We start from the raw sequence: 25,731 nt of genomic DNA on the forward strand, positions 1-25,731 counted from the left end.
TTTTACAAATAAGGCAGAGATGACCCTTATCTTTATATGTTCTAGCTCTTCATAATGCTTGGCAATGATAGAGCAAATGAATTCTGGGCAGCCAGACTTTCTGTGACTGAGGAGCTGGACTGTGATGCCTCCCCAGAACAACGGAGAGAGTTTATCACCCACAAATACAAAGAAGGCCGATATCGCCACCCTCATCCCAGTTTCAGCAGCCAAGAGGAACTTCTTAAGGTAAAGGATAAACCCTTTGCACTTACAGGGGACAGATTATGGGAAAAAAAAGATATTTCCTCCTTATTCCTCTTGAGGTATTGACATATCAATATCTATTTAACAACTTGATAGGTTAGTTATAGCTCATTTCACATTTAAAAAAGTTAAACAATCATAACGGAGATTGTTTACATATAGAAGTCTTCTTTAACACATCCTCTGTGACGGCCGAGAAACTGCGCCGTGAAATGTGAATTGTCCTATTTGCCAAGTTCAAGGATCCATAAATAAGACTGATACAGTAAAAAAATGTGCTCAAAATTTGGCAAACCACGCCGCAGGATGGGCTGATGGTACAATAGCTAGCTCAGGGTGCATTGTCCTATATGCTAAGCTTAATGGTTCATAAAGAAAACACATTGGTACAGTAAAAAGTGATCTCTATTTGGATTTCGTTAGGGCAGTATTTATATTGTCCCATATAAAACTTTAACAGCCAGTTAAAAAATATTGGTAGAGTAAAATGTAAAAAAAATATTGTATTTTGTAAGACCAAAACACTCTTTATTAAACCACCTTGTCGGATTTAATGCATACTTACAGGTGGCAGAGAAATGCATCTAACAGCGCTTATTATGAGCAGAGCCATAGACATAAAATAATATAAAGCGCTGTATTATACATCCTTGTTAATTCACAAAATTCTTTATTGATGAGCCATAGTCTTGTTTACTTAATAGTAAAATGGCAGTGACACACAAAGGAAATAGGTTATAGTAGCCTATACATAAACCGGAAACTGTAACGTGTGAGCACGCAAAAAAAAAAAAAAATTATAATTGATTTGTAAATTTTTGTAAAAACGATATACACAAAATGTATGTGTGTGTGTGTGTATATATATATATATATATATATATATATATATATATATATATATATATATATATATATATATATATATATATATAATATATTAGGGATGCCTCAATTCTCAATATAATATTGAACCATTCGGTACAGCATTTCACGGTTCAATTGTGAATTGCGTTTTTTTCCTGTTTTGCATTTAATTAATTATTTTTCTACAAATTCTATAATTTGCCTCCATTCCAATATAGCCTACTGAACAACGCGACATTCACATCACACTGGTAGAGTTATACTCACGGAACACTAGTTATTCACAATCACGAAAGTTCGTTATTCATAATCCCCCTCCACCAAACTTTACACTTGGCACAATGCAGTCAGGCAAGTACCGTTCCCCTGGCAACGCCAAATCCAGACTCGTCCATTGGATTGCCAGACAGAGAAGTGTGATTCGTCCCTTCAAAGAACATGTCTCCACTGCTCTAGAGTCCAGTGATGGCGGACTTTACACCACTGCATCTGACGCTTTTCATTGCACTTGGTGATAATAATAATTATTATTACTTTTGGATTATTATTATTATTATTATTGTGTGAAATTATCGTCTTAAAGTCATGGATATTTCTATAGTAAATATACATTTTTCTCAATAATGCATAGTAATCATGAATGATAGGAAAGGCCATGGAAAAGTCAAGGGAATTCATTGTTCAAAAAATGTGGAACCTATTTATTCTCGCAAAGAGTTAGCAGTGACTGAAGCCTTTGTGTAAACCTTGTGCAGATGTACATAGGTCTTTTGCACAGATAACAGTGACGGAATTTTCTGGTCTGATGTTTTCAGTGCCACATAACCTTAACACCTTTGCACAATAAATGCATTTCCCTTTCCTCTTTTGCAACAGACCCTTAGTTTTGAAATGCACACAACACTTCCTTTAGTTAGAGCAGCTATGTACTATAGCAGTGGCCATTTGTCTGTGTAATAGCTTTGCTTCAAAAGAAAACTTTTAGATCAGTCCCCTCTGGGGCAGTGAGGACATCCTGTCTTAATATAGCCAGAGCCATCTAAGTATTATGCCAGCGGTCAAGCCAAGATTAGTGTGTATTATTCTTTCTCAGGACTTTACCAAGGCTATCATTTGTGTATTCAGGCTACCTATACACCCCCGGAATAAGCCATGGATGTGCTGTGAATTGTAAATAATTAAGAAAGCTAAAAGGACTGCAATGAATAGATGGATTTTTGGAAGAAGTTTTGAATGTCCTTTGGCTGAATGTGCTATTAGCAGTGCATTTGTTTAAGTGTTTGTGTGCGTATGTGGTCCCCCTGCAGGCGCTGTGCACTGCCGTGACCGAGCAGAACCTGCTGAAAACAGTCACTCAGATTTTTGCAGAAGCTGAGGCCGTTCGACTCGCTGACGCTAATGGAAACGTTAAGCGCCTGTCCCCACATTACTCATACACTCAGTCTGCAGGTATGATAGAGTCCTTTCCAGTACTTCACTACAGCCATATTTCTTAAAGGTGAAGTTTATCATTTATTTGTTACCAAACGGAACTGTAAAAAATAAAACAGTTATTCTTGTGAACGTGGTGCCAATGCTTTCATTTAAGTTTTGTTTTGTTCCTCTGTACTGTGGAAAGCCTTTTAATTTTGGCCCTAGAATTTTTTGATTATGATATTTTTTTGTTTGGACACTCTAATCAATTTCCTGCTAAACAGTTTATTACAAGTTATCCTGCCCCAAACACAAGGCATTGGTTGAGCCATAAGCTAAAGCGCCACTGGGGAAAGTTGTGAAAAGACTTATATTTACTATAGGAGAAAAAATCTGACATAAATAAAATTACATACTTCACCTTTAATGTATGGAAAATGCAATATTTCCTCTTTAAGTGAAATACAAGAAGTGTGAAGTATCATACTGTCATTTTCTGGATTCAGATTCTTGTGTTTATGATGAGATCATGCAGCCCATCCTGTACTCCGGCTACCTCTACAAGACAGGCTCTTTGAACAAAGGGACATTATCCCGCAGAACCAGAGACGGTAGGCGAAAACAAGCCTTGGTAGTGATTTAGGAGCCGAATGTACCACTTCAGGAAAAAAAATCTATTCAGTACTGTTTCATACACATGAAAATGTGCAAATATTAAATTCACTGGGTATTGTTGAAATGCACAAAGTAATTAAAATGATTACAAAAGGCATGATACATTAAAAAGTTTGTGGTAAGATTCTTTTTTTTAAAGAAATTAAAACTTTTAATCAGCAAAGATGGATTAAATTGATCAATAGTGACATCAAAATAATGTACAATATTACAAAATGTTTCTACTTCAAATAAATGCTGTTCTTTTTTTCATCAAATAATCCATAAGAAAAATTCCACAAAATTATTAAGTAGCACAACATGAATAATATTTTTCTTCAGCATATTAGACTGATTTCTAAAGGATCATGTGACACTTAAGACTGGAGTAATGATGCTGAAAATTCAACGTTGTCATCACAGGAATTAATTACACTGCCTTAATTATTATTATTATTATGAATTATTATATTTCAGATAAATACTGTTCTTTTGAACTTTCTATTCATCAAAGAATAAAACATTTGTTTTAAAAATAACACAACGATTTTCAACATTGATAATAATCATAAATGTTTCTTGAGTGTCAAATCATCATATTACAATGATTTCTGAACGATCATGTGACACTAAAGACTGGAGTAATGATTCAGAAAATTCAACTTTGATCACAGGAATAAATTACATTTTAAAATGTATTCAGTTATACAATATATTCAGAAAACAGTTATTTCACATTTTAATAATATTTCACAATATTACTGTTTTTTTTATAAAATAAATGCAGCCTTGGTGAGCATAAGAGGCTTCTTCAAAAAACATTACAAATCTTACCAATCAAAAACTTTTGAACAGCAGTGTACATTTTAAAATATATTCATTATTTATATATTTATTATTTCATTATTTCACAATATTACTGTTTTCAGTGTATTTTTGAGCCTTGGGTGTTCATAAGAGATTTTAAAATGATACATTTAAACGGTAGTGTGAGTAGCTGCCTGATAACCACCTGATCACTGATTCAAAACAACAGTGGTCTTATACTGACATCTAATATGAAAAATACAGAAAAAAAAACTTTTTTTCTGTGCATATTTAATTACTACTCGTGTGCATTCAGAATATTATATTCTGTTGTTGAATTTTTGTTTGTTTGATTTGGTTGTTTTCAAATACCTTTTTGATTTGATTTTTTTCAGCAGATTTTCAAAAGTACTGGTGTACGGTGGAGAAGTCTATTCTCTTCTATGAGTCGGACAGATGTCATGAGCCCAGTATGAAGATCAATGTGAAAGACATCATCTGTTTAGGAGTTAACAGGCCTGATTCCAGCAACAACAGCGGCTTTATTGACAAGTGGGTATCACTGCATAACAGAACATCCTTCGGGACATTTTCCAATGTAGAAATGGTCATTGTATCTTACATCATAACATTTATAACAATCTGATTCTTGTTGTTCCATTCAGATTCAGATACACTTTTGAACTTTACTTAACATCTGATAAACTGATCCAGTTTGGCTTGGAGACTTCAGATGCGTTGCACAGTTGGGCGAGAGCAATAGGGAAGGTAAATCTTACTCATTCACGCTGTGTTTTATGTGCACAAGAAATATCGTGTCACATCAGTGCGTTAGATCTCACCTCGGTTTTGATCTCTGGCAGGCCACCACACCTCTCAGCTGTCACTGCCTGCTGGCGCGAGAGTTCGAGCGAGTGGGCGTACTGCGCTACAAGGCCATGCTAGACCCGCAGTGGAAAGAAGGCTTCTTTGTTCTGCAGAAGTCCAACCTGTTCTTATGCCCTGGAAATGATGGAGCCGCAGAGGATATTATAAACCTCAAACACCTACAGGAGCTCAGTGAGTCTGTTCGCTGAATCACTGTGACACTGATACGATATTTCAGAGAAAATAATGCAAAATGTATCCTCAGGGATTAATAAAGTAGCTATGTACTTATCCGTCTTTGTCTTGGGTTCAAGGCATTGCATCAGAAACAGAGAACCATGAGAAGAAGGACATTCTGGTTCTTGTTGAGAAAGGAAGGTGGGTCTTTGTCTTCTATAAATGCATATTAAGCCAAATTAAACTCATTTACTTTCTTAAAATGCCCCTATTATTACGCTTTTTTATAGATATTACCATTCATGTAGTGTGTAATATAGCTGTTTGTGAACGTATGTAGGTTTTTAATACATTTGTATAATGCCAGGCTATGGTTTTCATTGGCTGCCTGCTATTTTGACCCGCACTCAAACACTGTAGTTGTAGCTGAGGCCTGGAAGAGTTTGCGTTGTCAACATGTCGAGAAGATGCTGTTTTCTGTGTTGTGAAAGCAAATGGATGAGGACTGAATTGATGCGGTAAAACTGACGCCATCGTTACTGTTCGTATCACTGTGTATAAAGTGCTGAGGAAACCTCCGCAGCTGAAATTTAGATATGGTAATGGGTGTTTTGTTTCCGACATGCACTGTAATGCCGAGTTCACACTTCACGGTTTTAGCCCCGATTTTGACTCGCCGACAAATTCCAGAAATCGGCGCGTTCACGCGAGTGACAATCACGCAGTGTGAATTATCAAGGACGCGATCTGAGAGAATCTAAATTTTTGGCATTCTAAATATCTGTACCTGTCTGCGATTCTGCGATCTGCTGTGTGAAATGTGTTCTAACTGAAAATTACAACGGCGATGACTAGGGCTGGGCGATATGGCTGAAAACTGTATCACAATATGATATAAGTGTTTCATATCGGTCGATATCGATAATTATTGATATTTTTTATGACCTATTTAAAATAAGGACCAGGAGAAAAATATTTTACATTTAAACATTTTTATTTTAAACGTAACCTTCCTCTGATTATAATCCCCTCAGTTATAAAGGCAGAAATGTCAACACAACCATGGAAAACACTCAAATAATTAAAATATAAACACAAGTCTAAAATCACAATGAACACTAAACAATTATCTCTCAACGTTAAGGTGCAGTGCCTCCGTTATTTCTTTGTAACTGTTACCGTTTGATGCTTTGTCATAAGGCACTGATGCGGAGTACCTCTCCATGTAGTTTCAAAGGCTGAATCCGAAATCGCCCCCTATACCCTTAAAGGGTTAGTTCACCCAAAAATGAATATTCTGTCATTAATTACTTACCCTCATGTCGTTCGACACCCGTCAGACCTCCGTTCGTCTTCGGAACAGAAATTAAGATATTTTAGTTGAAATCTGATGGCTCTGAAAGGCCTCCATTGGCTCAATGGCACGTTACACTCTCAAGACCCTTAAAAGGTACTAAAGACGTCGTTACAAAGTCCATCTCACTACAGTGGTTCTAAAATAACTTTATGAATCGGCGACAATAGTTTTTGTGCGCAAAAAAACCCTAAATAACGAAGCTTCGAAGCGTTATAAATCACTGAGCCGAATGATGATTCGGATCGCGTGTCAAACCGCCAAACTGCTGAAATTTGCCGATTCAAACCGCTGAATCGACTCAGTGATTCATAACGCTTCGAAGCTTCATGAGGCCGTGTTTTGAAATCGTCATCACTATGTAAGTCGTTATTTAGGGTTTTTTTGCGCACAAAAACTATTGTCGCCGATTCATAAAGTTATTTTAGAACCACTGTAGTGAGATGGACTTTGTAACGACGTCTTTAGTACCTTTTAAGGGTCTTGAGAGTGTAACGTGCCATTGAGCCAATGGAGGCCTTTCAGAGCCATCAGATTTCAACTAAAATATCTTAATTTCTGTTCCGAAGATGAACGGAGGTCTGACGGGTGTCGAACGACATGAGGGTAAGTAATTAATGACAGAATTTTCATTTTTGGGTGAACTAACCCTTTAAATAGGGCTCTATTTGAGGGGACAGACATTTGTAGTGGTGTCCAAAACGACAGTGGACGTTATTGAGTGCACTCATTCAATCCCACAATGCACCGCAATAACAAGTGTATAGCTGATGTACACACAGCGGCTGTCCGAATTCGCTCACTTGTTTTCATTCACTCACTCAAGTGAACTGTTTAGGGGGCGATTTTGGATTCAGCCAAAGCAAGAATATAAACACGTCCCCAAATGAACGAGGCGCGCGCACTGTCAGCGGAGGCTCGTGCTGCGGAGCCAGACGAAAGTATAAACAAGGCTGGTAAAACAAGTTTGTGGTATTACCAGTCTTGGTGGGGATGACAAAATTTGCAGATGACACAGTCTGACTACGGTCAGAGTTATACAATCCAAAAACTGCCATACTGGCAAGCTGCCTTGTTTTCCTGTTTTATCATCAATTTCCTCGCTCGCTGCGGCACTCATTTTCCACGTATCACTCCAGGCCGGTTCTGTTTACTGAAGAATTAATCCAACACGAGACAACGATATGGCGCAACCAAACCTGATACAGTTACATGATTGGCTGTTAGCCTGTCACTCCCTACGTTGCTTGGTTACCAGAGAGTGGCTTTGATAATGCAACCAAACTTGCTTCGCAACCTCATGTTTCTTCCGATGAAGAAAAAACAAATGATCGAACGTTTTATCGAATGCATTTTTTTAATATATCGATTACGTGTCTATCGCGATACATATCGTTATCGTTTTATCGCCCAGCCCTAGCGATGAAATACAGCCAATGAGAGAGCAAGATACAAGGCAGCGGGAAGTTCGGGGAGTTATAGACCAAAATATCAGTATTTGAATAGATATATTTACAATTATATAAAACAGAAACAAAGCACAAACATTAGCTTGACCAGCCGCAACAGCAGAACATTGCAAAATAATTTATTTACCCTCCAACTCTCTTTGCAGAACATCATTCTTGTTCCCGGCGTCTCCCCAGCCATTTCCTTTCAATTTTTTTTATTTTTCTGCTTTTCGCTGCAAATCAGCGGCCAAACAATTTGGATCGCAAGCTTCTTGCGGGCTATCATTTTTAATAACAATTCCATTCTCGTATGAGAACTCCGGTCTGACGCACACGTGATATCGCGTTGTTTCCTTGTCACATCTCGCGTGTGTTTGGTTGTGAAACATAGTTTGCGGACGAGACAGCCTTTTTGGCGATTCTTCCTATTGTAAAGGTATGCAGTGTGAAACCCCCTGTCCCCGATATATATCTTGCAATGTGCTCACAGCAGCGACTGAATGCTACCCCAGATAGTCATGCAGTGTGAAAAGAACTGTGATCCGACGACTTTGAAAATCGTGCAGTGTGAACTCGGCATAAGTGGTAGGCCAATCACAACAGACTGGGCCATCTGACCAATCAAAGCAAAGGGGTTTAGAGAGACTGAAGAAGTGTTTTTTGACCTTGTATGCATGTAAACCTATTGTAGTAGGAGGCTTCCCAAACAAAATTAGGAACCTTAAAAATAGCATAATAGGGGCACTTTAATGCGTCCTACTCTAATTGCAAATAATTGCAAGTTATTACAAAGAAGAAAAAGTCCCACTAAAAAAATGACTGTGCCTGCAGGACTCTGCATCTGCAGGGCATGGGCAGGACTGATTTCTCCCTGTGGTATGCAGACATCCAGAAGTCTGCGGGAGGGAAAGGGAACAACCTTAAAGACCAGCAACTCAGCAGAAACGACATCCCCATCATTGTAGACAGTTGCATTGCATTCATAACCCAATATGGTGAGAAGATTAACCGATGTCATTTCTGATTCGTGTGCTTTGTTATATTCCCTGTGCTATAACATTAACGTCAGAATCCAACTGATTCAAAACTATCTTACACAGGTCTGGGCCATGAGGGTATATACAGGAAAAATGGTGCAAAGTCCAGAATCAAGCTTTTGATGGACGAATTTCGTAGGGATGCCCGTAATGTGAAACTACGCATTGGAGACAACTTCATAGAGGATGTGACGGATGTACTGAAAAGGTTCTTTCGGGAGATTGATGATCCCATATTCATGGCTGATCTTCACCCCTTCTGGAGGGAAGCTGCCAGTTAGTACAGTAAACTTCATATATACATTCAAACAAAGAAAATGTGTTAAATATTATGGGTTATTTTCAGCATAATGTTGTTGACGGGGATCTGTGGCATGCTTACCATTGCAAACGATAATTTTGATGGAACACACACCGATCAGGCATAACATTATGAGCACTCACAGGTGAAGTGAATAATACTGATGATCTCTTCATCACGGCACTTGTTAGTGGGTGGGATATATTAGGCAGCAAGTGAACATTTTATCCTCAAAGTTGATGTTTTAGAAGCAGGAAAAATGGGCAAGCGTAAGGATTTAAACGAATTTGACAAGGGCCAAATTGTGATGGCTGGACGACTGGGTCAGAGCATCTCTAAAACTGCAGCTCTTGTGGGGTGTTCCCGGTTTATTATCAATATTGACCCCAAAGTTTGGAATAATTAATAATATGTAGTTTTCAAAAGTACAAAAATTGGATTGGGAACTCAACCAGATGTTCTTCCACCTGAAAAAGACAAATACAAAAGTTGTGGAATTCATCTAAAAGGTTTAACGATATTACAAGGTTCACATGGTATGTGTATTGTTAAATGTAAGTACATAACAACAAATGGGTTTCACAGCCATAGACATAAAGTTGAAAACGACCCAGAATATTCACAGATACTGTATTTCGGATAGTTTGTGCTGTGTCAGTGATTTCTCGTACTATATGCAGAGATGCCTCTAAAGGCACAGCGTTTAGACCGATACAAAGACCTGATTCGAGGTTTACCACGGGTCAACAGGACTACATTAGCAGCACTCATCAGTCATCTCTACAGGTGAGTCTTCATTCTGATTCAGATGTCTGTAATCATAGCAGCTCTTCCACCGCTGTCTCTTCCTCTTTCTTACGGTACAGAAGTGTCTGTTTTTGTAATTATAGCAGCTCTTACACTGCTGTGTCTTCCTCTTTCTTAGGGTACAGAAGTGTGCTGATCTGAATCAGATGTGCACTAAGAACTTGTCCCTGCTGTTTGCTCCCAGCCTGTTTCAGACTGACGGAAAAGGAGAACATGAGGTCAAAATCATAGAAGACCTCATTGATAACTATCTGTATATATTTGATGTAAGTGGATAACTTCATAGCATGATATTCTAACAGATATAATATGACATTTTACTGTGTTAAAGACCTTTGCAAAGTAAGTGCTGTGGTGCGGTTGTAATATCAGGTGACGATACAGTACTTTGATATACCATATGATACACCGTAACTGAATGACAAGCATGGTAATTAATTCAAAGAACAAGTACAGTGGTAAAAAAAATGGGAGTACCATTGTACATTTTGGTACTTTTTGTGGGATTTAGTTTAGTTTTGAATATATATATATTTATTGTTAATAATAGTTTGTAATTTTTAAATGCGTTTTCTTGTTGTGTTTGATCAGATTGATGAAGAGCATCAAACTCAGATTGAACTGGAAATCAGTTTGATAACCACCTGGAGAGACACACAGGTAGAGCAATTTATAGTTTATATTTTATAATATATTCTCTCTTATTATTATTATTAAAAAAAAAAATTCTGTTTCTTTCAGCTCTCGCAGGCAGGGGACTTGATTATTGAAGTTTATCTAGAAGAAAAAATACCAGATTGTTGCATCACTCTGAAAGTAAGGGATCATGTTCGAAAAAATTAATACATCTGTGTGTATATATGTGTATATATTTATTTAATAAATATATACACATATATATTTATTTATAAATATATATATATATATATATTAAATAAATATATATTACACACATATGTTTATGTCCCTATATATATGTATATACCCTTTAGCAGATAATGTCAACATTATGTTTTAGTCCATTGTCCCGGATGGGGGGGAAATTGTTTTTTAAGATAGCTGTATATCTGCTTATTAACCTTTATTAGTACACTTAGCATATAGATGGCCTCAAAGCTAACATATGGGTAAATGGAAAAATAAGAAAAATAAAAAAAATTTAAAGATAAAAATAATAACAATTTTAAGCAAAAGAGTTTGAAAAGGCATTTTTATGTCCAAAAAATGTATGGTGTTGATTCATATTGGTTTTACAGCTTTTAAGACAGCATTAATTCATTATTAAACAAGATTTCTGATTTTACCACCCAGAAAATGTCAGGTGGTGCGACCAAATATTCATTTAAAATAATATACATATACAATATACATATGAATTATTGTAAAATGCATGAAAGGTAAATTCCCTTTCCCTTTTCTATGTATTGCCCTTTTAGTCCAATTCACATAAACGGACACTTTTCTTTGTGTTCAGAACACAATTTTCCATAAGGAGTTTTATTTATTTTATTTTATTTTTATTATTTGTATACATTATGTAATGGTTTACATTTATATTTCTTACTTCATTTTGCAATTGCAGTGGGAATTGATACTTTTAAATGTAAATTTGCTGGTTGCACCACCTGATATTTTAGGTCTTTGAAACACCACAACTCAAAAAGTCAATTGAATTTCAAAAAATTTTAAAGAGTATCTTACAAAGGAAATATTGTAGATCAAATTGATATGTGACATGTATTTATTTATTTTAGGAAAATTATGAATTCGGACACAAAAAATACATGCCATGTCATTGACCCATATATAAAATAATATTGTAGTCAAACCTTTATTTAATCTTTAGAGTAGTTTGCTTCATGTGTGTATGTGAATGGTTTTTGACCGATTACACAATTGCTGTTACACAACATTACCACATGGTGGCAGATTGAAACCATTATTGCAAACCCTTATGTGCCTCTCCACAGGTGTCCCCAACTATGTGTGCTGAGGAGCTGACCAATCAGGTGCTGTATATGAGAAATATTCCTGCTGGGGAAAAAGACGTGTGGATGACCTTTGAGGCCATTGAGGAAGGAGAGCTAGGTAAAAACAAAATGCACACCAGTTTGCTTAAGCACAATTTTACTAGGACGCCACAGAGCAATCAATGAAAACAGTAGATAAATTCAGGATGCCATTTCTGCAGAGCGACCTCTTCACCCCAAAGAGAAGGTCCTGGAACAAGCTCTACAGTGGTGTAAAATGGCCGATCCCAGCTCTGCATATCTGGTGGTGAAGAAGGTGCCTAGAGGAGAAGCCATAGACATTTTCACAGGTGAAAGCATATTCATGGCATAAAGTGTTGTGATAAATATTTTAAAATTAAAACTTTAGCTTTTTTGTTCTGCATTGTGACAAATTAATCTAGTGTATCTCTGTGTTGTGGGTTGCAGCCTATAAGAGTGAGATTGTGAAGTCTGGAGTACTGAAGTGTCGGGAAGAGCCGCCCAAACTCTTGCAAGGAAACAAATTCCAGGAGCGATCATTCCAAATTAAAGACCACAGGCTAATCCTGATGAAGGACAAAAAAGTATGTATATGGTTCATCATCAGCTTCTTCATAAAAGCATATTACAGGGTTCTGTAGCAATGAGAAGACGGTGAACTGAATATTTCACAATCGTTCCCACATTATACAGAGCAACAAGCCTGAGAAAGAGTGGCAACTGAAAAACTTGAAGATTTACATGGGGATCAGAAAGAAGTTAAAGCCACCAACAAAGTAAGATGCATGCTTCACATTTCTGCTTTTAGAGCAAATTAACCGTCTTTTCATCAGTGGACCTTATAAAACTTGAAATAACGAGTGCATTTACTTGCAGATGGGGATTAACAGTAATGCTGGATAAACAGCAATTGTAAGTATTATTTAAATGTGTTCTACTGTACACGGAATAGATCAGGAATTCATATGATTCTGTCTTTTTTTTCTTCTTTCTTAATGCATGTATAAAGGTATTCATAATGTAATTTAAATACTTTATACAAATTTAGAATGCAGAAACTGAATAAAGGATTAAAACTGTATATTTAACCAGTATTAGTTTTATGTCTCCAGTAGCAATCCATACCTACTTCTCATAAAATAAAATAATTTTACACTATAATTTATACTACTGTTCAAAAGTTCAGGGCCAGTAAGATTTTAGTAAGACATTATTACTTTTATCAGTAAAGATAATGTTACAAAATATATCCATTACAAATAAATGCTGTTCTTTTGAACTTTCTATTTATCAAATGATCCTGAAAAAAGGTCACATTTCACAACTGTTTTGAACATTGATAAATAAGAAGCCGGTTTCTTATTATATGTTTCTTGAGCTGCTGAATAGTCAGCTTTGCCATCACAGGAATAAATTACATTTTATTAAATATATTAAAGTAGAAAACAGGTGTTTTAAATGTATAATAATATTTAGCAATATTATAGTTTTTACTGTATTTTTGAGCAAATATGCAGCCTTGGTGAGCATAAGAGACTTCTTTCAAAAAAGCATTAAAAATATATAAATAAAAATACATACATTACCATTTAAAAGTTGGGGTTAGTAAGATGTTTTCAAATTAAAAGCATTAGGAATACCTTTTACCATAGGCCAGTGTTTCTCAACTGGTGGGTCGCATGTAGTCAGCATGTAGCATGTAGTCAAAGAAACAACAGCAAAAAATGTCATTTTAAATGTTTTTCTGATGCAACTTTTATTTTGAAAGATGTGCATGAAAGCTGTTGACTTTTCTGTCAGACGCAGTTTCAAGGTGCGTTCACGCTAGGGCTGCACGAATAAAAAATGGAAAAATAGGCTACATGAATATTTCGTTTTCGAACTATTAGACCTATTATTTTTTTTAATTACAATTATATCTGCATTTATGTCAAAACCTAGAGACTTTCAACATCAAAATGTCATTTATTAATATGTATTCGCGTCAAAATGACATATAAACATAGTTTCCAATTCTATTTTGCCTGGAAACGTTTCCAACACGTGAAAAAATAGGCGTTGGTTCAATGTCTAGCATGCACGCGTTTTGGGCGTGGCTCGAGGCGCGCCTGTCACTCAGTGTGCAAGCTCTGTTTACATGAGAGCCGAAAAATAAAAACGGACACGCCACGCAGCCAGTGTGTAGCCTAATGATACCCTCATGTCACGATTCGATACATATCACGATACTGAACTCACGATACGATATAACTGCAATACTCTAAGACATATGGTAAAAGGTTAACAAAAAATATACTCTTTTGTATTGATTAAAATGCTAATTTTGGATTACATTAGGGGTGGAAATAAATAGGCTTAGATTTAAGGATACACGGAGTACTTACCAACACGATCATTATTTTTGAGAGAAATAGTAAAGGTGAATGTATATACGAACAAGTTTTAGTGAACGAATTCAACCCAAGCGCTCTTTGGTGACGTGGATTACATTACTGTTGATCATCTGTCCATCATCGTATTAAAGGGATAGTTCACCCAAAAATGAAAATTTGTCATCATTTACTCACCCTCAAGTTGTTCCAAACCTGTATGAGTTTCTTTGTTCTGCTGAACACAAAAGAAGATATTTTGAAGAATGTTTGTAACCAAGCAGAGAGAGCAACCATTGACTACCATAGTATTTTTTTCCCTACTATGGTAGTCAATGGTTGCTCTATCTGCTTGGTCACCAACATTCTTCAAAATATCTTCTTTTGTGTTCAGCAGAACAAAGAAACCTTTAAATGATGACAAATTTTCATTTTGGGGTGAACTATGCCTTTAAGTCCACCCTGACAATTTGATTGGTCCGAACAGCTCTGGTTCGAGCATAGTTGCTCCACAACGGATCAAGTCCAGAACGAACTTCCTGACCTCAATTGTTGTGGGTGGGGCTAAGTTCGGCTGGCATCCAGGCTAGTGGCTCATACCAACCTAGTAACTTTATTGTATTATGAAAAAGTAGTTTGGGATATTCTTACAAGTTATGTATATGTTAAGTAAAGTGGGACTGGACTTTTATGTGTGTGTCAACCATTTTTGACAAATCAATTAGCTTGGATTCAATTCCTAAATATTTGGGTTGCAGCCTAATGACCACGCTAAAATGTGTGTCCCGCGACCAAATCAGTTGAAGACCTCTGCTATAGGCTTTAGAGAAAGGGTCTATATAGCTACACATTGAACCATAATCACTCTCCTTAACCCTCACAGGTACCTTAGCTGTTCCTGTGAAACTGAATTATGGGACTGGATGACTAATTTACTAAAAGCACAGGTACAGCACATTTTAAACTGAACAAATCTAAACGTTCATTGACTATTCAAAGTCGTGATTTACCATTAACGTCCTCCCTCAGAATGACGATCTGCGCCCACCTGTGATGAGACGGCACTCTTCCTCGGACATTTCCAAGCAGAAGTTTGGCACCATGCCGCTAGTGCCCATCAGAGGAGAGGAGAGCAACACCAACTCCACCATGCTCTCCGCCAATCAGACTCTGGTAGAACACAACAGCGTCCTCTGGTGGTTCGGTACATGTGACGCTTGCTTGCTCTTTGCTTTGAGATTCAGCATTTTTTTGTCTTTGTGTGTTTTTGCAGAGAAAGCTTCACACGAGAAGGGCACTCTCAATGTTCTTTGTAAGTATTTCTTTTTATCTGCAGATGAATCCAATGCAGTCCGTGTAAGAATCATTTTAACGTTCAGTTTGTTGCCATTTCTCCAACACAGTTGTCACAATTACTCCAATTACAGTGGCTGGTCAAAATGTAAAAGTAGGAGGTTTGAAAAGTATCAAATGACCTTTGCGTCTAACAAGCGCTTAAACGTTTTGGAGTGCGCTTTACAAAAGAGCCTATACTTAATTGAGGAATTCCCTTTGACTTCCTCGCTTCTTCCCCCTCGTTCCTGTTGGCAACCAGGGTTTCCTGATATGACAGGATGCATTTGTGGGAAGAATGCTTCTACTGCATTGTTCTGCAACTGTAGCCTTGAGGGAGGGCAGGGAGTTTTTGGGAAAATGCTGCAGCCTCTGGTGTCCCAGCCCACAAGCTTTCGCAAGCAAATTGTCCGCAGGCTTCATGCTTTTGTCCTCAATGTATTCAGCAATTATCTTGATGTTGTTGCTCTGATACTGAGACAAAAGTTTAAGCTTGGAAAAGGAAGTAATTTGTTTTGAACATTGTTGTGGGGCGAATCCCTTTCTGTGCATGTCCCGCTAACCATCAAATACTTCTTCTTTTGTTCGCATACCGGTAGATCATCTAACCAGATATTATAGTAGCAGATTAGGTCTTTCCATGAGATAATAGTCACTAGTGTGTTCAGAACCGTATGTTTAAGATGTAGTCCCTGTTAACTTCTGTGTAGATATGATATTAGATATTCAGAGAATGATTCGCTTCAGATAATATCAAAATAATATTACACAATATAGATGTAGTAGTATATAAAACATCAACTAATAATAATAATAATAAATTATTACGAATACTATATCAATTTATGAACCTTATAATAAATATTATAAGGTCCATGTATTAGTATATTCACAATATAATATGGCTAATTTAATATATTCAAAATGTACAACCCCAAATCATAAAAAGTTGGGACAGTATGGAAAACGCAAAAAAAAAAAAAAGAAAAGATTTCTAAATTTACTTTGACTTGTATTTCATTGCAGACAATATGAACACAAAATATTTCATGTTTTGTCTGGTCAACTTCATGTCATTTTGTATATATGCATCCTTTCCTGTCATCCAGACCTGCAACACATTTCAAAAAAAGTTGGGACAGTAAAGCATTTACCACTTTGTAATGTTGCCATTCCTTTTCACAACACTTAAAAGACGTTTAGGGACTGAAGACACCAAGTGATGAAGTGTTTCAGGTGTAATTTTGTCCCATTCTTCCTGCAAACAAGTCATAAGGTGGGCAACAGTACGGGGTCTTCGTTGTCGCATTTTGCGCTTCAAAATGTGATTTAATATGCGCATCAAAATGCGCCACACATTCTCTATTGGAGACAGGTCGGGACTGCAGGCAGGCCAGTCAAGAACCCGTACCCTCTTCCTCCGCAGCCAGGACTTTGTAATGTGTGCAGAATGTGGTTCTGCATTGTCTTGTTGAAATATGCATGGACATCCCTGGAAAAGATGTCTTCTTGAAGGCAGCATATTATGCTCCAAAATCTCTATGTACTTTTCAGCATTAATGGTGCCTTCACAGAAGTGCAAGTTACCTTTGCCAAGGGCACTGACACAACCCCATACCATGACAGACCCTGGCTTTTGGACTTGTTGCTGGTAACAGTCTGGATGATCCTTTTCTTCTTTGGTCCGGAGCACACGGCGTCCATTCCTCCCAAAAAATACCTGAAATACTGATTCATTTGACCACAGTACACGTTTCCACTGTGTGATGGTCCATCTCAGATGCCTCCGAGCCCAGAGAAGTCGACGGCGCTTCTGGACACTGTTAACATAGGGCTTCCTTTTGGCACAGTACAGTTTTAACTGACATTTGTGGATGTAACTACGTATTGTGGTACTTGACAAAGGTTTGCCAAAGTAGTCCTGAGTCCATGTGGTGATATCGCTTGTAGATGAATGATGATTCTTGATGCAGTGCCGTATATATATATATATATATATATATATATATATATATATATATATATATATATATATATATATATATATATATATATATATATATATATATATATATACTATTAAAATGGTATAATTCAAATAATATAAATAGTATAATATTATAACAAATATAATATAATTAAATAAAATAATAATTATTACAATTATATAATAATATTGTTATATATATATATATATATATATATATATATATATATATATACATATATATACATACATATATACATATATACATATACATACATACATACATACATACACTATTAAAAATAGTATAGTAAAATAATGTAAATATAATTAAATAAAACAATAATTTAAAAAAATAAATGAAATATCATTCAACAGAACCAAAATACAATACAATTAATCACAATATATATTCATTAAAATAATTTAATAAAAATAATAAGTATTATTATGATTATTATTGAGATTATTATTATGTTATTTTTGAAAAGAAGTTAATATGATTGTTATCATTATTTGTTGAATATTGTGTTCTTATGTTGCTGTTGTTTTAAATTAAACTCAACTTATTTTTATAACTGTGGTAAAGTAACTGTAATGGATGGCCACTTATGTGTTATTGGTTTGATAACTTAGCTCAGTGCGGTTAAGTGTTGTTGTGTGAAATCTACTACAGATATCTTTTTGACCTCCTGGTATGCCTTGCCATTGTTTGCTTTTTCCCTACTCAGCCCATGAAGATGCAGCAGGACTCGTTTGAGGAGCGCATTGAAAGCCCCGAGCCTTTGTACGAGGAGGTGGGCGACTTCGGTCTGCAGGTGCTCAAATCTTTGGAAACTAGTTTCCTGTCCAGTGCTCATGCAGAGACACAGGAGGTGCCAGCACGGCCCATCAGCCTCGGACAGAGGAAAGCCGCCTCCCTGGATCGCATGGTTGGGTCTAACCCAGTGCACTCTCTGTCATCCTCTGGTCAATCTCTAGACACCCTGAGCCAAGAGGACTCTCTAAATGTCCCAGGTAGGCACAGGTCACACAGATCATGTAGCCCGCAACAGGAATTGCTGTTACAGGAACTCTCCACTATGTTCTGCAAGAAGCCAGAGTCTGAAGAGCAGCACACTACTGATCTTAGAGACTAGACAAATCCCATGAGCAATTTGCGTTGGAACTTGAAATTGCTGCCATATGTGTCTGTTTGAAACCGGCTAGGAAGAATCCAGTATTAAAATGCTCCTTTTATTAACATAAACTATTACTATAAAGTATTGTGCCAAAGCAGTCACTGGATTTGAGATACAAGTCTGTGAAATCTGTGCTATAATTATTTTGTATAAATTGGTTAAATCATTTTTGGCATGTGCATTTGTTGACTTGTTATACTGACCTCTCAACATTTGAAAGAATTTCACTTTTTGTGTATCATTATTATATTGTATTGTTCTATTATTTGTTCCTGAAGATAAAATTACACTTCAGTTTCATTTAGTACCTTTTTAAAGTACATTTCTTGGCTCAGTAACATTGTATTTTCTGTATAACAGTAAGAAAGGAATCGCAATGCATGTAAAGCAAAGCATCTGCGGTCTGTAATGCATAATCAGATGAAAGCATTTTCATAGATATTCCTGGACTGCAGACTGATTATATAACTACTGTATGGGTGCATTTCAGCTCTCCTGGGACTTTGACCAGATCTTTTTATATGTATACATTTTATTATATTTATTAATTTATTTAAATAGACTATTTGAATAATTCTCAAATAGTTCTCAGTGTTTGGAGACGTTATCAGAAGGAAGGCAATGTCAGTTTGGACTGGAACAGTAGAGGGCAGTAAAGATACAGCACATGGTGGCCTGACAATCGGTTGCGTTTTCAGTGCATAGATTTTCTCTTTACAGGCATTTATTAAAGGCACATACAGTTCTATAAAATCTCATAACAAAATAAATCTGTTCTTACCCTGAATTTCTGTTCTTTGTATTTTTAGTGTTCTTCCAATGTATAAATATTTTTTGGCACTCATTTTCAAATAGATATGAAGCACTACTACTGTAATGAATTCCTTACTGCTGTAGAGAATTGCTTATTTGATCTAGTGCTAAAATGGATTTTGATTGTGGTATGGTATCATGTGGTTTACTCCATATGGATACTTTGATATGCAACACATGCTTTTATAGTTGATAGCATAAAAAGTTTCCATGCATTGATTGATTTTGTTCATATGTACAATGAATTTATTTGGTCTAAATGTAAATGTTTCAGCTACTGAGATCTTTGTTGGTTTATACTCAATCCTTGAATGTAAAAATAAATGCAAGTGTGTCTAAATTAAAAGAAACAAGTTCATAAAACTCAAAACAATGAAACAATTCAGATTACTTAAAATGTGTCAGTTTTGTGAACTCAAAAGTAAACGAAAGTTCTAAATACTCATAAAAGTTCATTTGATTGAATTGTATAATTTTAGTTGGTTCTACTCAAACCAATGAAGTATTTCGAGCTTTAGGGTTTACTGTGTTATGAAAACAAAATGTCAAAAAAGTCCAGTTTTTTTTTTTATGTTTATAAGAACTTTCTTAGTTCAGCTAAAATTCTGCAGACATTTTGGAAATGTTACCTTTAAAGGTCCCGTTTTTCGTGTTTTTGAAGCTTTGATTGTGTTTACAGTGTGCAGTATAACATGTGTTAATGTTTCATGTGTAAAAAAAAGACAGTATTTTTCACACAATTTACTTATCTGTATACTGCTGTTTTCACTGTCCTCAAAACGGCCTGAGAATTTCCTCATTCTATGAAGTCCCTCCTTCAGAAATACGTAACGAGTTCTGATTGTGCCAGCGGTTCCCGTGTTGTGATTCGACAGCAGCTTAGCACACGTTGCCCGAGAAGGTCACGCCTCTTACCATAACGGGGAGATGAACGCACTCAAACTACAGCCCCTGAAGGCCAAACAAAGGTGATTTGACTCCGGGATGAAAATAACAGCGTCTGATGGCGACAAACGCATCCGAACCGAACCGAACGCAACACTCCCTCTTCTCCACGAGGGAGCAACAAGACCACGCCCCCTTTTTCGCGTATTCTTGTGGGCGGAGGTTAGTCAACAAACTGCTCTACTGACGTAATTAAAGCAGGAAATACCAGGATGTAGTCCAAACCGGCCGTTCGCTGTAGGCTTTGAAAGGGAACTTCTGTTAAATAAAATATCTCGCTTGGAATTGAACTTTGAGCTTTATAATTTTACAGGTATTATTTATGCTCTAACAGCAACATTACACACTAACTAAAGTTTGAAAAATGGGATCACGAAGAACGGGACCTTTAAATGTTATGTGAACATTCTGAAACTATAGTTACATTAAACAAAAAAACTCTATAAATGACACATAAAGCTTTGAAAATGTTATTAACTCTTTCCCCGCCAGCGTTTTTAAAAAAAAGTTCCCAGCCACCGCCAGGGTTTTTGATCATTTTCACAAAAATGTAATGGCCCATAGAATATTTTGTTGTATGAATATCTGAGCATGCAATATATCAAAAGAAATATGCTCTTAAAGGATTAGTTCACTTTTAAATAAACTTTTGCTGATAATTTACTCATCCCAATGTCATCCAAGATGTCCATGTCTTTCTTTCTGCAGTCAAAAATAAATTAAGGTTTTTGATGAAAACATTCCAGGATTTTTCTCCATATAATGGACTTCAATGGGCTCCAAATGGTTCAAGGTCCAAATGACAGTTTCAGGACAGCTTCAAAGGGCTTTAAACGATACCAAACGATACCAGACGATGAATAAGGGACTTATCTAGCGAAATGATCAGTTTCTGCGAGAACCCGAGCAGTATTAATGCTATTATTTTACCTCTTATCAGACGAATGTGATCATCTCTGAGCTCCGCCATAACTTCTGCTAAGTGAGGTCAAAATACGAGCAAGGAATACCTGCACGGATCAGTAGAATGAGGCATCTACGATTGATATATCTATGGCCACTAGGGATGTCACAATTCTCAATATAATATTGAACCGTTTGGTACGGCATTCACGGTTCAATACGCGCTTGTGAATTGCGTTTATTCGGTTTTGCATTTAATTAATTATTTTTCTACAAAATCTATCATTTGCCTCCATCCCAATATACTGAACAACGCGACATACATTCACATCACACGTTAGTGATAGAATTATACTCACGGAACACTATAGTTATTCACAATCACGAAAGTTCATTATTTGCATGCGTTTTAAAGCCTTGCCGGTTTCATTCGCGTGTGCGGTTTTAAAATGCGCTTTTCCGAGTGCGCGCACACACTTACTGCGCTAATACTGTCAAATACACACAAGGTTAACATAAACACAGTCGGTGTTGTGTTGTGTTTATGTCTAAAGTGAAAGTAAAATCGCGTATATTAGATGCACACAGGTCTTAAACTGACAGCAGTGCAGTAGTGAACACGCTGTCCTTAAAGGGACAGTTCACCTCTAAAATGATGTCATTATTTACTCACTCTAATATTGTTTCAAACCTGTATTCATTTCTTGATGACAGAATTTTCATTTTTGAATGAACTATCCCTTTAATGTTAATACAACAACAAAAGACAAAGAGAAAATCACTCACTGCTCTTGACTGAAAAACGAATAAGAATCAATGTATATTTTATAGTGAAGTCTATAGTGTTTTATTTTTTACATTTATTCATTCAGTTTCATACATAAATGCTGCTGTTCAGATCTGAGCTGCCAGTGTAAATCTTTATATATATTTATTTTATATTATACAATACACTAGGAATTCAAGTTTTTTTTTTTAAAAGTAAAGTTTTAAGTTTAAGGTAGGTTTTTCAATTATTTTAAGTAAAATAAATAAAGAGTATTGCAATAAAAAATAGTCTTTATTCTCCTTAACCTCTTGTTGTTCCTGTCGCCTAAGAATAGAATAACAAAAAATGTATGTGACAAGCCATCAGAACCGAACCGAACCGAAAACCGTGTATTGTAACCAACTGTATTGTTGCATCCCTAATGGCCACGCTGGTATTTTGACCTCACTTAGCGGAAGTTATGGCGGAGCTCAGAGATGATCACGTTCGTCTGATAAGAGGTAAAATAATAGCATAAATACTGCTCGGTTTCTCGCAGAAACTGATCGTTTCGCTAGATAAGACCCTTATTCATCGTCTGGTATCGTTTAAAGCCCTTTGAAGCTGCACTGAAACTGTCATTTGGTCCTTGAACCGTTTGGAGCCCATTGAAGTCCATTATATGGAGAAAAATCCTGGAATGTTTTCATCAAAAATCTTAATTTCTTTTCGACTGCAGAAAGAAAGACATGGACATCTTGAATGACATGGGGGTGAGTAAATTATCAGCAAAAGTTTATTTAAAAGTGAACTAATCCTTTAATATGCTTTTAAACAACAACAACAACAACAAAAAAAACCTTTTTATTCTTGCGTCATGCATTCCTTTTTTTTATCAACGCTTAAATATGGGTAAGTTTCATAAAAAAGCAACATTTTGAACAAAAAGCTGAGAAAATCAGGTTTTTGTCTAAGACTACATCCAGATCGGATTCAGAACGATGATCAAACACAGATGGACTAGATCGAGTCCATCAACATCGAGTTATAATATTATTTATATCAAGATTATTATTGGCCACATTTAATTAGTATTCAGGGTAGAGCTAGGTATTGACTTGAGTCTTAAGGTGTGGTAAAGGAAGCGGTTTGAGTAAAAACGATTATTTTTGGATATGAGAGCAAGCATGCCTGACTGAGGATCAGTCAATCAAAAGTGTCTTCTGGGGAGATTTGACTTTAAGAGTAATCTTATTATCCAGGCTTTTAACTGGACACCTCTGAAGTAACCTTGTCATGGAGGGGATGCCTCTCATTTCCTTTCAGATAATCTCTCCCTTTATGTCCAAATCAGTCAAATATCATTTTCATTTGTAGCATTCAATTGTTCCCTCTCAGGATAAGTAACATATGTTTGTATATTATTATCATTATGATATCTGATGCTGTGGATTTGATGTTTTTGGGAAATGGGAGAAAACGTTTGTGAAGACCAAAAGTTGAAGTTGGGTTTGTATTAAGTTGTGAGACAATGAAGCCTTTTATGAGAATGCTAAGAATTAAATGTCACCAATTTCATGGAAAATACAATCTTTGTGATATTTGAATGTGGCTCTGCGAATCAAACGCTTGACCCAGATTTGGCAATATGAGGCACTTTCTGTGACCTATTATTTTATTTTATCTTTTAATTGAAAAAAATGAATTGTATTTTTTTTCTGTACAAATATTTGTTTCATTGTAAATGTCTAGTTCAATGTTTATTTACTGCTATAAAGTAGCAAAATCCCACAAATCAGGGTTCTCAACTATATTTAAACATCTTCCAAAGATGGTAAACTCCTGAGACCAACATTTGCTGTTACATATAAAGGCTAAGCACCTTTTTCACCTGTTTGTTTCAAGCCATGTATTCATTGAAATATTTCTACTGTTACCAATTCCAAATTTGACAGAAAAAATTGCAGCTGCAAGCTCATTCCTCATACAGTTGGCAGAACACACAGATATGTACAAGGTTTTTTCTTTCTTTCTGTGAGCATTCAGCGGGCTCAGAGTGGGAGCTCTTGTTTGAGTTGCTTTGTAAGTTTGGGGTCTTTTCTAGGGAAGAAGGGACAGCAAAGACAAGCCCCAACAAGAGCTTAGGGGATTAAGTTCATTCTCACTGCCAATTCGTCACCTTCCTTGTGCCCTCTGCTAGTGGTCTCAATGTGCTGCAGTGTTTTGTGGTGGCTGATTCACTTCAGTGAACAATCATAAGAAACATCAGCTCCTCCAAAAGCAGGAGGAAAAATATCCTCGGGGTTTTAGTCCTTCATCGAGTACAAGGGGACAAAAAAAAGCGCTAAATCATGAAGTTGAACGCAAGCTGCTCGGGCCGCGAGCCGAACAATGTTGGAGTATAGAAGTTTCTTAGTGAGCCTTTGTGTCAGTTCTGTACTTCATTGCTGTACAAAAAAAGCTGATTATATGAGGATTTGATGTCAAGATTGTCAATCTAATGCTCATGTGACCTAAAAAATCGTTATTATCTCTATGCATGCTCTCAGGACTGATATCTCTGTTCATGAATCCATGAATCATTTGAGGAAAATGCAACAACGTCAAATCGTTGGAACGCTTGAATCACTAGTGTTTTTTCCTTTTTTGGGCCGTTGAATCACCTTGAAAGCTAATGTTGAGATGACGGACAGTTGTCGAGTGATGACACGGCTCGGTCTTCTTGCACTGGGCACCCTCTTGTGAGCAAACACTTATTGTTGAGTCTGTCTGTGTATGAGTACCCCGCTCTGAAAGGATTCATTGAGTCCATGGATGAGTAACCTCGGGCTGCTCGCTCTTCAAAAGGATCCTCTAGTGTGTCTTTGAAAGCAGACTCCTTCAGTGTGAATCTGAAGGGGGAATCTACACCCATTTAACAGTGTTTTTGGAGCAAGCCTCACACTCGGGGTGTCTGACCCAATGGAGAGATAGAAGCTACAAAAAGCTGAAGAAACCGCTGGCTTACCGCAGACCAGGATTTTGTTTCAGTCTCGAGGAGGCGCTGCCTGTTTCCGAGCCCCACGACAATTGGGTGTAATTGGGACTTTTGTCTGAGTAGCATTTCTTCAAAGACAAGGGAGCCTCTCGGATAACCGCCATTATAGTTGTCCTTTGGCCTGGCAATTAGGATTTGAATTAGATGGTCACAAACCAAACCCTTAACACTCTTTTAATATGACCCTGGAGTACAGTCGGTATGAGTCTGAGAGCACTAGTGAAAATGCTTCTATTCTGCATTTTGCTCATGTTATATGAAATGTTTCATGACAAATGATAACATCAGCACAACAGTGTGAGTAAAAAAGTTGGGTAGCACTTAATTTTACAGTCCTGTTCCCTGTGTACATACTATAGTAATTACAATAACTGAGCAATAACTATAGGTACTAACACTGAATCTACTCCTAAGCCTAACCTTGACTCTGATAAATTATATAGT

General features: G+C 36.5%; 1 protein-coding gene across 4 annotated transcripts in view; it reads left to right on the forward strand.

Annotated features, from left to right (window-relative positions):
• arap3 (ArfGAP with RhoGAP domain, ankyrin repeat and PH domain 3) overlaps positions 1-19,628 on the forward strand; it is a 54,722-nt gene extending 35,094 nt beyond the window's left edge. For 3 of the 4 annotated variants that reach the window (XM_079838693.1, XM_079838692.1, XM_079838694.1), the window contains 22 exons: positions 46-228; positions 2,421-2,562; positions 3,033-3,137; positions 4,383-4,539; positions 4,653-4,755; positions 4,851-5,046; positions 5,169-5,232; positions 8,668-8,831; positions 8,937-9,149; positions 9,855-9,960; positions 10,100-10,247; positions 10,573-10,641; positions 10,723-10,797; positions 11,952-12,069; positions 12,173-12,301; positions 12,420-12,556; positions 12,666-12,748; positions 12,849-12,884; positions 15,225-15,288; positions 15,371-15,514; positions 15,615-15,653; positions 18,392-19,628. In XM_079838693.1, coding sequence (XP_079694819.1) covers positions 46-228; positions 2,421-2,562; positions 3,033-3,137; positions 4,383-4,539; positions 4,653-4,755; positions 4,851-5,046; positions 5,169-5,232; positions 8,668-8,831; positions 8,937-9,149; positions 9,855-9,960; positions 10,100-10,247; positions 10,573-10,641; positions 10,723-10,797; positions 11,952-12,069; positions 12,173-12,301; positions 12,420-12,556; positions 12,666-12,748; positions 12,849-12,884; positions 15,225-15,288; positions 15,371-15,514; positions 15,615-15,653; positions 18,392-18,799 — 2,883 coding nt within the window. In that variant the 3' untranslated portion in view covers positions 18,800-19,628. The remainder of the gene's footprint in view (positions 1-45; positions 229-2,420; positions 2,563-3,032; positions 3,138-4,382; positions 4,540-4,652; positions 4,756-4,850; positions 5,047-5,168; positions 5,233-8,667; positions 8,832-8,936; positions 9,150-9,854; positions 9,961-10,099; positions 10,248-10,572; positions 10,642-10,722; positions 10,798-11,951; positions 12,070-12,172; positions 12,302-12,419; positions 12,557-12,665; positions 12,749-12,848; positions 12,885-15,224; positions 15,289-15,370; positions 15,515-15,614; positions 15,654-18,391) is intronic. The other variant, XM_079838695.1, reaches the window with a different exon arrangement.
• The last annotated feature ends 6,103 nt before the right edge of the window (positions 19,629-25,731 follow it).

Source organism: Gobio gobio (genome assembly GCF_949357685.1).
Source record: "Gobio gobio genome assembly, chromosome: 16".
Lineage (NCBI taxonomy): Eukaryota > Metazoa > Chordata > Actinopteri > Cypriniformes > Gobionidae > Gobio > Gobio gobio.